Consider the following 16,633-nt stretch of genomic DNA (forward strand, 5'->3'; position numbering starts at 1 on the left):
CGTAAAAATTCTCTAATTAGTCTGGAAACGGGGGACCTAATTCTTGCATTCTGTGAAAACGGGTAAGATTGGCTACAATGTAATTATCTTAATCTTCACTATCGTTACTTTTTGCCCACAAATAAAAACCCAGCAAAGCAGGTCCTTGCAGCTAGATTCTAGATTACTTAGAAAAACAGTCTTTTATACATAAAAAAAACTATATTACATACAAATGTACAAACAAATAAAAACCCAGCGAAGCGGGATCTTGCAGCTAGTTTTTGATAAAAATGTAATTGTAGAAGTGTGTTAGGTTAAGTAAACAGTTTCTTAATAAAATTTTTATACTAATTTAATTGTATTTAAGAGGCAGAAACAGATAAAAATTGATCATACAAATTAAAACAAACCTAAGTTTTTAATTAAATATAAATGAAATATTTTCCTTTAATAAGGAGGAGTATAATTTTTTGAGGTGTAAGATTAATTTTACAATTTGTAAAATGTCTTTTCTTTCCATAGATATTTGGAAGTAGAAATATGATACATAATGCTTTTTTCAAGTTTCAGTAAAATAAAAAAAAGTTTATTGAATTGTAGATTAAATATTTTTAAATAGACTTTGTTTTAGAATTTGGCTTTATATTAATTGCTTTGTTTTGAATTTTACACAGTAGAAGAATATCAATATTGAATTACTACTACATTGTTCCAAATGCAGTATGACAAGTATCAAGAAGTGTTTCTTAAGCAAAAAAAATATAACTGAATATAGTATGACCTTTATTTTTACACCTGCAGAATTGCCTGTAAAATAGTTAAAGTAACTAGTGCTGCTCATATGCTTCCATTATTCTGAATTTTTCATGATGTTTCACTGTTGTTGTTGTTGTACTGAGCATATACCAAAACTGTACTTTTGAAATTTGAGTTGAATAATCTAGTAATTTCTTGTTTGCTGAGATGTTGAATCTTATTTATCAACATGTGTTAACCATTTTTCTTTGCCTAAAAATTATTTAAAAGAAATATTACATTGCCACTGTATTAGGAAGTTGAACAGTGCTGTAATGCTATGTATGAAGACCATACTCTGTGCAAGTTTGAAAGAACTTGCTTGCATATAAACTAAAATTTTTAGTTCTCAAAGAACTAAAAGCATTGAAAAAAAGGTCACACTATATTTAGAACAATATGGTATTTTATAAAGAAAATTTACAGAAATGTCTCTTGTCAAATAGTATTAGAATTTATCAACAAATTCATTTGTATTAAAGATAAGTTTTTTTCATAGCATTTATTTTCAATATATGATCTATTTTCTAGAGTAGAATGTTTTTCTAAGTACAGGTATCCCTTGTACAACATGGCATTTCTGCAACACTGTTGTGCCCTAACACAGATCAGAATTTGGGGAAATCTCCCATTCAACATTGTTTGAGAATTTGGGAAACACTCCATACAAAATTTCACAACATTTTAGTGAAAACTTTACTTTTTCGATATTTTTTATTCAAGTAATCATGCATGTTATCTCAAATTTTCCCATGAATTACAGAATATCGAAATTTTGTGCCTTTCATCAGGTTTAATGAAAAGTGATAGTTCAATTATTTTCCATTGTCCTAGCTTTCCTATCAACCAGGTATTGTTGATGTTGCTTTCAGACATTAGCATTTAAGACTGTTTTGTATTTTGGTTTTATAGATTAATTTTCATATTTAGTAAAGTTTAATTAAACATTTTTAGGCAAGTGCTATTAACATTTTTTCTAACTACAGGTAAGTAATCATTTGTAAAAATGATGAACAAAATACAATGGTATCTTAGTACTCAAACAATTTGGTATTTGAACACAAATTCTGGAAAAAGTTTACTTTGTTCTCAATTGATCAAACATGATTAACTAGAACAAATTTTCAATTAATAACATATTTTTATGGTAAAAATAAATGAAAACACTTCTGATATTTCTGATCAACATCAACAAAAAGCCAGATGATGATGATACTTTGTAAAAAGAAAATGCCCTTGTTTAACTAAAAGTAATATTAATGTATATACAGAACTTTTAATTGTGATTGTTAATTAATTATTGATGGGAAATAAATGATCAATTGCTTTACTAAACATATATCTCTTACTTGTTAGTGATGAAAAAGAACTTTTGTTAACTTTTAGAATTTAATTTCATGATTTGTATTGGTCTTTTTTATATAGCATGGATTCACATAAGGTAGCATTTTTTCAGAACATAACTACCATGGTATATGAGGGATACCTGTACAATATATATCTGAGTGAACCAAAATATTTATTTTCTTCCAAATTCTTAGAGCTGTAAAAATTTAATTTACAAAGTATTGCTCTTGCATTTATCCATTAAAGTTGTAATCAGACTATCTTGAAGAATTTTATGGTTAATGCTACTCTGTAATACTATGTATCTTGTTTGTATATTATTTAATAAAATATGAAAACATTATATAAATTGTGTAAACAAAAATTAACTTTGGTAATAGTAGGTAAAGAAAACTATATTTTTAGTGTAGACAATCCTAGCATAAATATTCATATGAAACTTTAAAGGGAAAAATTGTTTAATTACATATTTGCGTTATTGGGCTGCAGTTTGAAAAAATTGTAAACCTTTAAATTCTGATTGTCATCTGTCTGCCTTTACTTAATCTCGATAACAGAGTTATTGGAGTTATATAGATGAAAGATGAGACCAGATATAGAAACCTTAGGGTAGGAGATTCTGATTAACTATATAATAACTTCTGATGCAAACCATTCAAAAATTTTCCTTTGAAGGCAGTTAATAGATGACTGGCAAGACTCTATTGTTAAAGGAAAAGGATGATGCACAGGAGCAAGCCACTACTAAATTGAGGTGGCAAGCATATATTTTAAATAAAATAAATTAATTAAAAATTGCAGCCTGGCATTATGATGATGTCACAATAAAGAATTGCTCATCTATAATTTAAACTTTTTTTCCTATAAATATTTGTTAAATGAATGTAAAGTTTATAATAATTTTATATTTGTTGTGTAATAGTGAACAAAAAGCATAAAAACACAATAATTATGGATATATAAACTATATATCCATAATAAAAAAATAAATAAAAATGTAATAAAAAAAATAGCACATTTTTTAAATATGAAACCTGAAGTTTGTATGAAGTTTATAAGAATACAATCATAAAGTAAATTCTAATTAATCATGTATATTATTTTATTTTTTCTATTTGATGCAAAAAAATTTATAAATGATGAAAAATGACATGAGTAATTGAGTTATATCAGTCTATCAAAAATAACAATTATGACTATTTTGTGTAAAATGTTATTTATAATTTATTTATTGTAAATTTTATTAATTTTAATATTTATCTTTTTTCATTTAGAAAAATGCCAATAAGAAGAAATGTTTTAAGGTAAAATTGTAAATTCTATTTACAAATGTACAAATTTCAATAATAATTTTAAAATTCTATTATTTTTTTTAGTAGTATTAAAAAATCTGATTGGGTAGTTCCTCTTGCCTTATTTGAACCATCAGATCCAAAACAAATACCAATGTATCATAAACATAAAGTATATACAGGATTAGAAGAGTTTTCATTTGAAGAAATTGAAGCAGTCAGGAGAGAGAAATTACGTAAAGAAGAAGAAGGTAATTAACAATAATTTTTATTCCCTGTTTATAGATAATTTGATGTTGGGAACAAGCAGGTTTTTGGCCTGGCCAATCTTATCAAGACGAAATGTTTGTACTAAATAGATTGGTTCAAGCAAAACTGCAGAAAAGGAGAGGAAAATTTTATGCTGTTTTTGTGGACTTTAGATCTGTCTACGATACCATTAATCATAAAGTTTTATGGTTTCTCTTACAGAAAATAGGTATGAATAAACAGTTTCTTGGCCTTTTCATTGATATATATTCCAAAGCTACTGCAAAAGTAAAGATACTATCTGAAATGACTGATTTGTTTGGCATTGACATATGGGTTTTGTGGGATGAGATTCTTAGTCCACTGCTTTTAAATTTATATGTTTAAAAGCATATTAGTATCTGAATTATCTGGAATTTCTCTCTGATCAAGTGGAGATGTGTGTGATAATATATGCTGATGATACTGTGATTCTTGCCAATATTCCACAAATGTTGCAAAAGAAAATTGCAGTTGTAGAGGAATTTTGTCGTGACTATCGATTATTTATAAACATTTTAAAAACTAATGTAATGGTATTCAAGAAAGGCGGTAGACTATCATCTAGAGCAGTGTTTCTCAACGGGGGCGATATAGCCCCCCCATGTGGGCGATTTTCCATGTTGAGGGGGCGATTAGTGACAATTTATATTTTGAGGGGGTGAAAAAGAATTTTCTGGGCGATATAGTAAAACATTATATTAAGAATAATTAGATATTTTATTATTGTACAATAATTAAACAAATAACATTACACTAGTCACTAGTATATTCAATGCAGTACGAATTTGGCATTAGCCTTGGTCCTCGGCCTCGGAATTTTGAAGTGAAGGGGGCGATGGTTCGTTACAGGTTGAGAAACACTGATCTAGAGAGAAATGGTTTCTTCATACCAATCTTTACACGTTGTCTCAAATTACATATATCTGGAAAAATTCCCAGATATATTTTTGTCTTCTGAGCAATTTTTACAGGCCAAAAATTATAGTATACGTAAGGCTAAAATGGCACTAGGTTCTATGTGGCCCATTTTTTCAAGAGATAAAATTAATACTACTCATATAAAATTATTTCAATGATTTTATCTGTATTGTGTTATGCTGCTCCTGTATGGGCAATTACATATTATGATAAAATAAAATTGTTCTTGCTTTATGTCTTTGAAAAATTTTCATGTTATATAGTAAAATTCCAGCTTGCATGTTGCGTTTTGAGTTTGGTGTTTCTAGAATATCGACAATTGTAATAAAAGGAATAATTTCATTTTGGATTAGACTTGAAATCGAAGGAAAAAGTTACATTAAATTAGCATATAACAAACTATAAATTAAGTTAGAAAATGTTCAGTTATACATATAATTAGACGATGGTGCTGTTACCTGTTAGCTTGACATGGTTTCTCCTTTTTATGGTTGTTTCAAGATCTTCATTTGATTGAAAGCTATCAAATGTTAATTCTAAAAGTGTTGTGAACAATGCATACAAGAATGGTCTCTGCTGGAAAAGAATAAGCATTTCTATTACAGTGTAGTATTAAAAAAAACTTGTGCGCGCTGATTACTTGTTTATGGACGTAAATTATTATGTAAAACGATCAATTCTTCAACTAAGATGGTCAAAATTAAATTTTGATGTATAGTAGACTAATAATTTTACTAGTTGTTATATTGTTTCATTTATCTTAAAAATACATAAATAATTTGCAAAAATTGAAGTTCTCCATGAGAAGATCCAAAACTTCTTGCAAATTTTGATTAATTCGATAATTGCGTTTAAAACATTTAAAAGGCATTTAAAAGATGTGACGAAATTTATTTTGTATTATCTTGTATTAAGTTATTACATTAATTTGTTAAATATTATTAACTTACTTTTAAGTTATTGTCTAACCCTTTGTAATGAACTAAGGTTCATGCAGTAAAGAATTATTATTATTATTACTATTACTATTATTATAGATAACTGAGAATTAAAATGTAAAATTAATACAATTTCAGAAAAATTAAGAATTCGAACATTAGAAGAAGAAATTTCCCATTTGAAAACTCAATTTCAAATGATGAAGAAGAATAGGTAAGAGAGAAGATGAATGAATATATAATGAAATATTCATTTTTATAATTTCCATTTCATTGCAAAATATAGTATAGGTACTCTTCTACTTATGAACAGGTTAGGTTTCCTAGGTTTTATTTTAAGTTGAAATGTTCAGAAGTTGGAAACTAACCTAGAAAGCACATTCGTACACAGAAAAATTGCTTATTGTTAGTGTTTGATTTTTCAGTGTACTTAATAGAATGCATTACATTTGTTTACCCACTTGCTACTTCTTACTAGTGGGTGTTTTATATGCAGTTTTTTTTTATATGATGCACTTAGTTTTATGCTGATAAGTTTATTTTTAATGGTAATAGTGACACTTCTTGCATTTATCTCTTGCTATTTTTACTATTACGTTTTGGATGCATTTTTGAAGCACTAATCATAAAAGTTTATAAAAATTGCAAACAATATTGAAAAATGCCATTACTCTTGTGTTAGTAATGTTCATAAATCAAAGTTCATAAGTTATTATTATTATTATTGTTTATTGATTTAAATTTAAATTTCTTACAATGGGGACAAATTAAATAATAATATAAACATTCAAATCATAGTAAAATTAACGAAGAAATTCCAAAGATTTAGAGAAAAAGGAGAAGAGCTTAAATAAGGTAATTTTTGACATAACCTCATTCTTCAAATAATCACATCTAAACTCCTCCCCTAATACAGAACATTTTAGTTGGTATGTCACTTGACAGGATTCAAACAAATGAGTCAGAAGATCTTCTTTTTCTTTTACACCACAGAATTCACAACACCCTTCACTGGATATATTTATCCGGTAACCCTTGAACAAAATTCGAAATCTGTTTAGTCTGAGTTGCATAATAAGGCTTTTTGTAGAAAAATTAGTCTCACAATTCAAGTAACTTGCTGTACACCAGACCAAGCGTGATTCACACAGATTAACTCGTTTAGCTGATATTGAAGACATATCCCAGTTCCACAACTGATCTGACTTAGTTTGAATTAGTGCATTTAAATGGGTTCTCAACAAAGAAGCTGAATGAGATAAAAATAAAAAGGAATAACCCAAGCCATCAAAAATATTTTTAACTGAAGCTGGCCAACTTTTCTTACCATGTTTAACTGCTGTTAACAAAACATTATATGTTATTCGACGCAAATCACATGAGGGTAACTCCATGATTTTGGACCAGAACAAAACAATAACTTTAACAAATTTCAGTTCCAATGGTGGTCTTCCCAACTCAAGACGAACTGCAGAACTTGAAATTGAACGTTCTATTTTAAAAAGTCTCTTAAAATATTTCATCTGAACTTTTTCCATTTTAGACAAATATTCCAAACCCCAAACCGGAAATAGATAAGACAGCCTGGAACCAATAAAAGCGTCAAAAAGCCTAAACATGCCTCTCATAGAGTTTAGCTTCATACGTTTCTGTACAGTGAGAATGTACCCTGTCTTTTTCTGAATATCTTCGTCTATCAAACTAAAATGATGATTAAATGTACCTGATGAAGAAAAATGTATTCCCAAATATTTAATATATGTGACAAATCGAATTTCAGTGTTATTCACAAATATCTTGTCAGATTTTGATAATCTACCTCCATTGCGAAAAACCATTCCCTTCGTTTTTTGTAAATTAACTGTGAGGTCATTTCTTTCTGCGTAATCAACCAGCAAAGAAAGTTTTCGCTGTAAACCCGTCTTTGAATCTGCCAACAAAATTACGTCATCTGCATACATTAGACAATGCAAGTCAACAGTATCTCCTAGTGCAAAGCCCGAAATTTCTGAAGTAGAGAACAGTTGTGGTAAATCGTTAATAAATAATATAAACAGCAAAGGACTTAAAGGCTCTCCCTGTGGTAAGCCCCCACCAGAAATAACGCCCTTAGTAGTTGTTAAGTTGTCACTCACATAATACCTTGTATTACAAAATAGGTTTTTAAGTAGCCTAATAAACGAAGTTGAAAGTCCTATTGAATATAGCTTTTGCCACAGAATATTAAGATTAATTCTATCAAACGCCTTCTCCAGATCCACAAATATCGAATAAATTTTACGTCTTTTCCTTGACAAAACATACTGTATTAACCCGTTAAGTATAAAAACATTATACATAGTTCCTCTTCCTTGAACAAATGCTCCTTGAAACTGAGAAATAATATTAAATTCCATTAGCCATTGACTCAACCGATCTGCCAATATTCCAGTAAACAATTTTCTAAAAGTGTTAAGCAATGCAATTGGACGATAATTCTGAGGCTTTGATTTATCTCCTTTCTTGTAGATCATTTTCAACATCACATTTCTCCAATGCTCAGGAAATATCATTGTCTCCTTAATCTTATTAAATAATGTAAGTAATTCTAAACACACCTCATCAGGTAAATAAATAATAAATTCATTATTTATACCGTCCATGCCAGGAGCTGATTTTCTTTTAAGTTTACAGATTGATATCTTTAACTCCGATAATGAAATTGGAGCGTCCAAAATGGGAGAAACGTTTTCATGATCAAACTCAAGAATTGAATCAGAAATTGGATGACAAAAGTCATGCTCCAAAAAACGTTCCCAGTCTTGAAGAGGAATTTGACTATCGGGTTTTTTTTTTCATACTAAATCTGTTAACAATAGACCAAAACTGTCTAGAACAGGGGTGGCCAACCTTTTGCATACCATGCGCCAATTTTTTGGTAGACGAGTTGAGATGCGCAGTGGCGTACCGTGGGTGTTAGCCGCCCGGGGCGGAGAAAAATTTCGGCCACCCTGTAATCAGGTATATCAATTTAAAAGATCAAAATTCAGTTGTGTGAAAAAAAAAATTAATAAAAAATGCGGTGGTGGCGTAGTTACCCGTACAAAATAGTCCCATTTGACATTAGTGGCATACACGATTGCAAATGTATCGTGAATATTAGAAGCAAAAAAAAAAAAAAAGGTCAACAGTTGCAGCAGTCCAACCGACTCGTGGACTGTCCGGACGGTAGCACTGTCATTTAGACGCCTATGCACTGATCGAAAATAAACATACATGCATACACTGTAATTTACTATGTGGAGAACACTCATTTTATCTGTAAAGTTGATTGCAACGAATTGTGCAACAAATGAACTTGCCAAGACAGACTATAAAAAATTAATTTTCTATGTAATATTCTTAATTGCAAAGAAGCCAAATCTGGCAATGTTGCTCAGAACTGACTAAAGCGCCACTTGTAATCGTCCAATGCGCCAAGTTTGGCGCATGCGCCACGGTTTGGCCACCCCTGGTCTAGATGAACGTGTATTTTGCAGCTGCCTACTAATATTTGACCAATAATTCTTCTTTTTTATCCTACACAATGATCGAAAGGCAGTCCTATAACCACAATAATGCATCAAATCGTCTTTACTACGGGATATCCGAAACCTCCTCAACATTTTATTCTTCAGTCTCTTCGCTGTTCTACAATCACTATCGAACCAAACTGAAGACGGTATTTTCGTCATTCCTAAGTATGAAAACATTCCACATTGTTCAGCTGATGTCTTAATCAAATCCAGAATTCCAGAATACCTATCCTCCATTCCACCACTTAAGACAACGTTTGCATATCCAACCGAAACTGCCTCGGAATATAGGGTGGATCTATCCTCCTTCCAAGTTAATCGTTTTGTCCTATCAATCAAACTTAGTTGTCTATCGTCATCAGTATCAATCAAAATTCCAAAATTCAGCATACGATGGTCAGACATGTAGTCATCGGAAACAACAAAATCACGTAGTCTCGCCACCAAACCTTCGCTCAAAATCACTAAATCGATTACTGAAGCACCCAATCCAGATATATAAGTGAAGTCAGCTGGTGAGTCGAAAGGATAACGACCATTTATTATGTAAATGTTATAAGATTTCACCAGGTCAATAAGCAACTTTCCTCTTTTGTTAAAAATTTTATCGTTTGACAGTCGAATATTCGAAATCACATTCCCACCACAAAAAGAATCCATTGTCAAACCAATTCGTGCATTAAAATCACCCATCAACAAAAGATCGTAATCTGATGTATAATCAGAGATCAAATCTTCTAGTCTTGAAATTAATTGATCAAAAATAGGTATATGAAGGTAAACCAATATGATTATCATTTCACGTAATCCTCTACTTTGCCTCCGATTAAATTTCACTTTAACAACCATCATGTATTGCCGTGACAGAAGCAAATTAACTTCTCCCAGGTCACCACTTATGGCCAAAAGTAACCCACCCGATGGTCTACCTCTCCCCAAATTTTTGGTGGCCAATATCTCAAAAACTTTAAATTTACAGTTAATACTTTTAACTCTCGAACATAAAGGAACTGTAGACCAAGTCTCAGTCAGTCCCAAAATATCAGTTCTGGTAATATGTTCAACAAAACCATTATCATTCAGATTAGTCAGAAAGGCGCCCTGGGAGTTCCATGCTGAAACTTTCAATTCTACTGTACACTTCCCTGAATCGGAGAGAGAACATTTGGAGAATCTACTACACGGCTTTCCACTAAAAAATCAAGTTTCAATAATTCTCCTCTAGCCAAATCATAAGTATATCTCTCTGAGGCAACCTGTAAAACGTCGGCCATCAATCGAACTCGCCTGCCCTCCAATCTATAAGCACGTAAAAAAGGCAGAAGCTTTTTCCGTCTCAATCTTGAGCGCCAACATAAATCTTCAAAAATTTGTATATTTTTTAATACGTCATTGGCTTTTATCTTTCCAAGATTAGCAAAAATTAATTTTTTGTCTGCAAATGACTGCAATTCCACCAATACCATATCTGAACGTTTAAATTTCTCTATCTTAACCGTTGGAATAGGTCTTGATTCACCTATCAATGTATAAAACAGGTTCTGCACCTTCCTATTCAAGTCAGAACCATCATCAATCAAACCTTTAATTAAGAAATTTTTCTTTCTCGCTTCATTCGACACCTTGTCCAAAGAATACAAAATCAAACTGTTTTCCCGTTGCAAATCATCTTTAATTTTAGAAATCTCTCCTAGTTTGGCTTCTAACTGAGTCAAACGCCGATCATGGTCATTATGTAAATTAGCCAACCAATCTATCTTCGCAACTACCTCATTTAACGTCGAAAAAAGCTTATCAAATCGGTCATCCAAATAAGAAATAACCTCCCCAGGAATAGACTTACTTGTGTCTGACTTTAAAGGGAAGAAATCTTCTAATCTCGCCGTTTTCAATGAAGGTTCACTCGGAGAACGATGTCGTTTAGCAGTGGATGCCGATGCCTGAATCTGTGAATGCGGCAGAGTACGATCAACAGGACCAGGATTTAACTCTATTCCGCCCAGAAATAACAACAACTCGAACACCATAATCCAAAATTCGATATTTTCCATAATTTGGATTTCAAAGAAGCTCACGTAAAAGTTCACTAACACGCTCGACTGCAAGCAGCGCCCCCCTCAAAGTTTATAAGTAGGGGAGCTCCTATACTCTGAAAATTTTACTATATATCAGTGTTTTTAGTTTAATTCAGTGAAATCCTGATAAATTGTTGGGCTGCCATTTGAAAAAAATTGAAGACTTATAAATTCCCACTGTCTGTTCTTCCTTAATGGAGAATTTAATTTATGCCAAATATAATTCCAAATAGGGTTTGGCATCCAAAATTTTTATGTGTATAAAAAAAATTTTTTTAAGAGAATTAAAACACAGTTTGCTCTGCTTGTTTCTGTAGAAGTAGAAAGCTCTTTCTCCATATAGAAACATTTTTTTAGGTGACAAGCAAATGATCTTTATAGAAAATCACATCAAAATGATAAATATCATGTACAGTACTAAAACAGATTTTTATTCGAATAAAAGTAATTGTTTTCTGAAATGTAATTTATTGCATGTATTTATTTATTTATTTACATTTAATTGGAAACGTCAGAGACGATTGTATTCCACCCCCCAATAACAAAGAAAAAAAATGATCCCCAATAAAATTCATTTCTGCCCCCCTTTCAGCATATTTTTTTGTACCTTAAAAATCCAGTGTTTAGTTATCATACTGTATTTTTATATGTTTATTTCAATTAGTGGAACCCAGCTGTAATGTCACTCCATTGTAACAACATAAATAAGACAGTCTCTTGAATGTTGTAATAACTGAGTTTAACTGTACATCTGTATATTTATTCATTAACATAATATATATTACATATATACATTAATATTAGTAAATATATATGTTTATAATTAACAGTGAAACTAGAAAGTGAACATGATCAAGACTAAAGAAAATAGTCAACTGAAGAAACAAAACTATCTACCAACATAGACATGACAGCTCTGCAATTATTTTCTGATACAAACTTTTACGTCGTGTGTATTTGGTCTTGAAAATTGAGATAGTTATATTGGATTCATTTTGCAATTTCACTGTTAATGAATAACATGTTGTGATTAGTTTTAATGATTAAAAATTGCTAATTTTTAAATTCACAAAAGAATGATTACACAATACGGTGACGAAAATAAAGCATATCAGTCAAAGAAAAACTTAAGAATGGACAGATGAGTTCAGCAATAGCAAAATAAGTATAGTTGACAAAGATCACATTTTTTTAAACATTCATGAACAATTTAAGCATGATGAACATTATTGGTTGAGCCATTCAATAAAACAGACAGGCCATTCTTGTTAGTAAATGAGACTTATGAAACTGATACTAAAAGATGTTCAAAAAGTAAGGAGACTACAATGAAAAATAATTAAAATTTTTTTTGTTGTCTTCTTCTTTAATTGAAAAAGTTAAAGAATTTAAGAGCTGAATATAATGAAAATGTAATGTTTCAATATTACTTGGTTTGGGTTTCAATTTTATGACATGTAAGATTAACATATATTATTTTAATTTATTTTCTTTCTTTAAACAAACATATGTTAAAATACACAATTTGTTTTCAGTTTTTTCCAGTGACATTTATTTGAGATTAGATGTTTTCTTTAAATATGAAGGAAAATTTGCTTTTATTCTCTTTTTAATTATTTTTTGAAATTTAACAAAAATTATCATATTTTTTAAATAAAATAATTGTCTAATATTTTCAGTTTTTCTACTGATAGAGAAAGTCATCATTCATTGATGCTTGATAAAACATCAATTGAAAAGAAACAACTTCCTGATCAAATATTACAGGAAATTCAAGAGACAACTAATTTTGTTAAAAATGATCGTAAGTATTTAAAATTTCAACTGTTTTTGATTGATCATTTAAATTATTGTTGAATTATTACCTGATTTGTAATTCTTTAAATAATTTTAACTATTAAAATAATCAAGTGTGAATTTTTTGCTCTCCAGTGATTTAACTCATTGTTCTTATTTTCCTGAAAAATGACAGAATTCTCATCTCAAAAAAGGAAAACTTTCTCACCACTATCCCAGGATGGATCACAACGAAACATAAAGAAACGGATTGGAAGTGAGGAAAATATTACAGGTGAGTCAACGGAGGAATTGATCTTGTGTTATATAAGTGCTGAAAAAGAGATTAATGTTTAGGAAGGAATTAAACTTTTGTTGAAACTACAAGCCTCTTCAAATAGTACTTTTTGAGCAATTAGATAGAAAGCAGGTTTGGATTGAAAATATAGACACTGCTTTGGTAGATCTTGAATCTAGACTCTGTCCTCAAAATTGATAAAGAAAAAGGTAATGTTAGAAATGACAAATCAAATGCAGAAATAAATGCAATATGTAATTATTTACATGAAAAGTTCATGAAATTGGAAGATAAAGAAAGAAATAACTTTGTAATTTCAGGTTTAGATGATGGCGAAAAAATGGATTATTGTCTATACAAGGTTCAAAAATTATTTAGTGATAATTTGCAGTTTACAGATATGAATATCAAGCGTACTTATTGAATTGAAAAATTTAAACCTAATTCAAAAAGACTGGTTATTTGTGAATTGTTTAACTTTTGAAGATAAATCAAAAATATATAAAATTATTAGTAAATTGAAATGCTCAAACATATGTATTAATGATGATTACTCACCAAATACTAGAATTATCAGAAATAAACTAAGACTTTATGGCAAAGAAATGTACTCAAAAGAAGCTACTAATGTTAAACTGCGATATAATAAATTAATTATGGATGATAACACATTTGTCTGTAATTATAAAGGTGAAATTTTTCAAATGGATAACAATCAATCTTTTTTTAGGAATATAGTTTGTAATGATAAAAAAGATGATGAAATTAAAGAGAATCATAACTAATATAATGTTTTATATTATACTCGGACAATGACAATAATGCAAAACTTCTTTTTTATAACAGCAGGTTTAAATAATAAATATTGCTTTCCTAATTTTTGGAATTTAACCTACTGAAGATGATTATTGAAAATTGATATATACAAGACTTTTACGGATAAATGATAATTCTTTGTTGAAGCTATGGCTTATTATAGTTAAAGGATTATTAAACAAGTGAAACGGCAAAACCGTATTTGGGACAAGACTATGTCTAGGAGATGGAATCACTTTGATGCTCAAGGCAGGTTTCGTTCTCATTCTCCTATCTTCTTTGATATTGCTGCTTTTGGGTGCGATCATTCAAACTTCGCCGGCCACGACCATGAGATCGTCCACGATGAATCTTCAATGAAATTAACCTATCTAATTTCAAAATTTCTATTCGTTGCATGTCGGCCCCGATTGAATTTTTGTCAATGTGTAACGAAAAGTTCCTGTTTTTGAAAAAAATAATCATGGCTATTGTATAGTCCAAAATTATTTTTTTATTTTGCACGAACAATATACAGTTTAATCTGATTATAATGTCATCGAATGTAACGACAACCCTAATATAACGTCAAATTTTTATCGGTCCTACGATTTTACTATACTAGATAATGTTAAAAAAACCCACTTGAAACGACATAAAACCGTTTTAACGTCATATTTGAAGCACTCCCAAATTTACAAAATTAGATTAGAAATTTTATTTAACATAGAAGAAACTACGTGTTTGGTCCAAAGGTCAGGTTTACTTCTTAGAATGACTGTGGGTGGTACTCTCCTCTACCTGACTTCAGTGGGTTGTTTTACTGTTTGTAGAAGAGGGTCGCCATTTTGTATTTTATTTTAACTCGATTCTCGGTCCCGTAACTACCTACGAGTCTGGATTTTTTTATGTGCAAATGATTTGGGCACCTAATGCTCTGTGCCAAATATCAACTCTCGACATTTACACCTTCATACCTCTATGCTGATAAGAACATGAGGCAGTACGATTTTATAAACAAGACAGTCTTGTCAATAATATTGGATTGTTCTCTAGTTACATGTATTTTTTAAGTGAAACTTTGTTCCTCCTGGACTGTGACCAATAACTAAGAGATTTATATTGGTTTAAAGAGGTACTGTACATTATTTGAGTGAAAGAGGTTGGGACAGTGAAATTTTTCTTAATGGAATGTGGACTCCAGTGCCATATTTATTGTCTAATTTGAGTTACAAAATAGTCATTTGCTACACAATTTAGATTAAATAAGTTTTTGATAAATTTAAATGATAAAATAATTAATGTCTCATGTGATGCTGAGTGTTCTTTTTGTAGGATGACAGTGATGGATATGAGAAAACACCTTGATTTTTGTAATTTTCTTTTGGATATCTGAGTTGCTACACTATTATCTGATTTTTGTTATCAAATTTTATTCAGTGTCAGTTTCATTATGTTAACAGTAGATATTATTATATAAATCTTTTGTTCATGTATCAAATTGAAAGTAGTAATGAAATATCATTACTACTTTATAACCCCTTTGTAATAACACCTATTACAGTATATCGAATAATAAAGATTAATTGATTGATTTATTGATTAACATGTTACAATTAACATTTAACCCTCCTGCCACAAGGTGGCATATCAGGACACATATCACAAGGTGGTGTCGTATACAACACTTAGCTAGAAAAAACTATTTTTTCTTATATAAATTAGGTTTGTTTGGTTTAAATAATAAATATACGTGAAAAGAAAATGTGTATATTTACAAAACGTACAAAATTGTGTTTAATAGGAACGAACTTTTTTATTCACAAAATTACAATTACAATTTTTTAAATTAGGAAGAAACTTTTTATTTTTTAAGAACTAATGCTGTTATTTTTATTTATTTAGTCATATGCATGACGGACAAATCACTTTCTTGTGTTCACCACAAACACTTTTCTTATACTTGGTACATAGGTGATTCCCTTTTCGATTTTTTTTCCGTGTACAAAAAAACATTTTCCTGGCCTTGTCGATGTGGATGGATTTAGTGATGGTGCATCTTCGGGCATTTCTATTTTTAGGATGTTGCACATTTTTTCTATCAATGTTTTACTAATGTGGGGATATGTCATCCTTTTTCTATGTGTGGTGTAACCCGTGAAAAAGAAAGTTTCTTCAAAAACTCAGTCCAACAGTTCTAGGTTTTTGTGACATATTTAGCTTGTAGATTGCACAGGCATTTACTGCTGCTGCATCTAAATGCCATAGAAGTATCACATAGGCCAGTAATTTGTCATTCTTTTGACAGATTTTTGCATGAATAAATTATCAAAAATGTGTCTTTAGTTACAATATAAAATTCAACTACGGCAGGTTTTTGGGTGATTTGGGCAATTTCGCCAGTGTAATGCATGGATAATATGAGGACTACAGTTTTACTTTTCTTCGGACAGAAAAACCAAGAATCTTTAGATCATCGTACAGAAATTTTGAAAAATTTCCTTTACGATTATTGGGATTTACTGTAACAATTCTTGACGAATTTCTTCGTTCATAGTAAACCGTTGATATT

At 30.2% G+C, this 16,633-nt stretch overlaps 1 protein-coding gene across 1 annotated transcript in view; it reads left to right on the forward strand.

Moving 5' to 3' along the window:
• LOC111625258 (mitotic checkpoint serine/threonine-protein kinase BUB1 beta-like) overlaps positions 1-16,633 on the forward strand; it is a 77,804-nt gene that overhangs the window by 40,313 nt on the left and 20,858 nt on the right. Inside the window, exons 8-12 of the mRNA XM_023368362.1 lie at positions 3,399-3,428; positions 3,501-3,667; positions 5,702-5,777; positions 12,872-12,996; positions 13,165-13,263. Coding sequence (XP_023224130.1) covers positions 3,399-3,428; positions 3,501-3,667; positions 5,702-5,777; positions 12,872-12,996; positions 13,165-13,263 — 497 coding nt within the window. The remainder of the gene's footprint in view (positions 1-3,398; positions 3,429-3,500; positions 3,668-5,701; positions 5,778-12,871; positions 12,997-13,164; positions 13,264-16,633) is intronic.

This window comes from Centruroides sculpturatus, unplaced genomic scaffold, assembly GCF_000671375.1.
Source record: "Centruroides sculpturatus isolate CEXI.00-Female unplaced genomic scaffold, Cexi_2.0 scaffold393, whole genome shotgun sequence".
NCBI lineage: Eukaryota > Metazoa > Arthropoda > Arachnida > Scorpiones > Buthidae > Centruroides > Centruroides sculpturatus.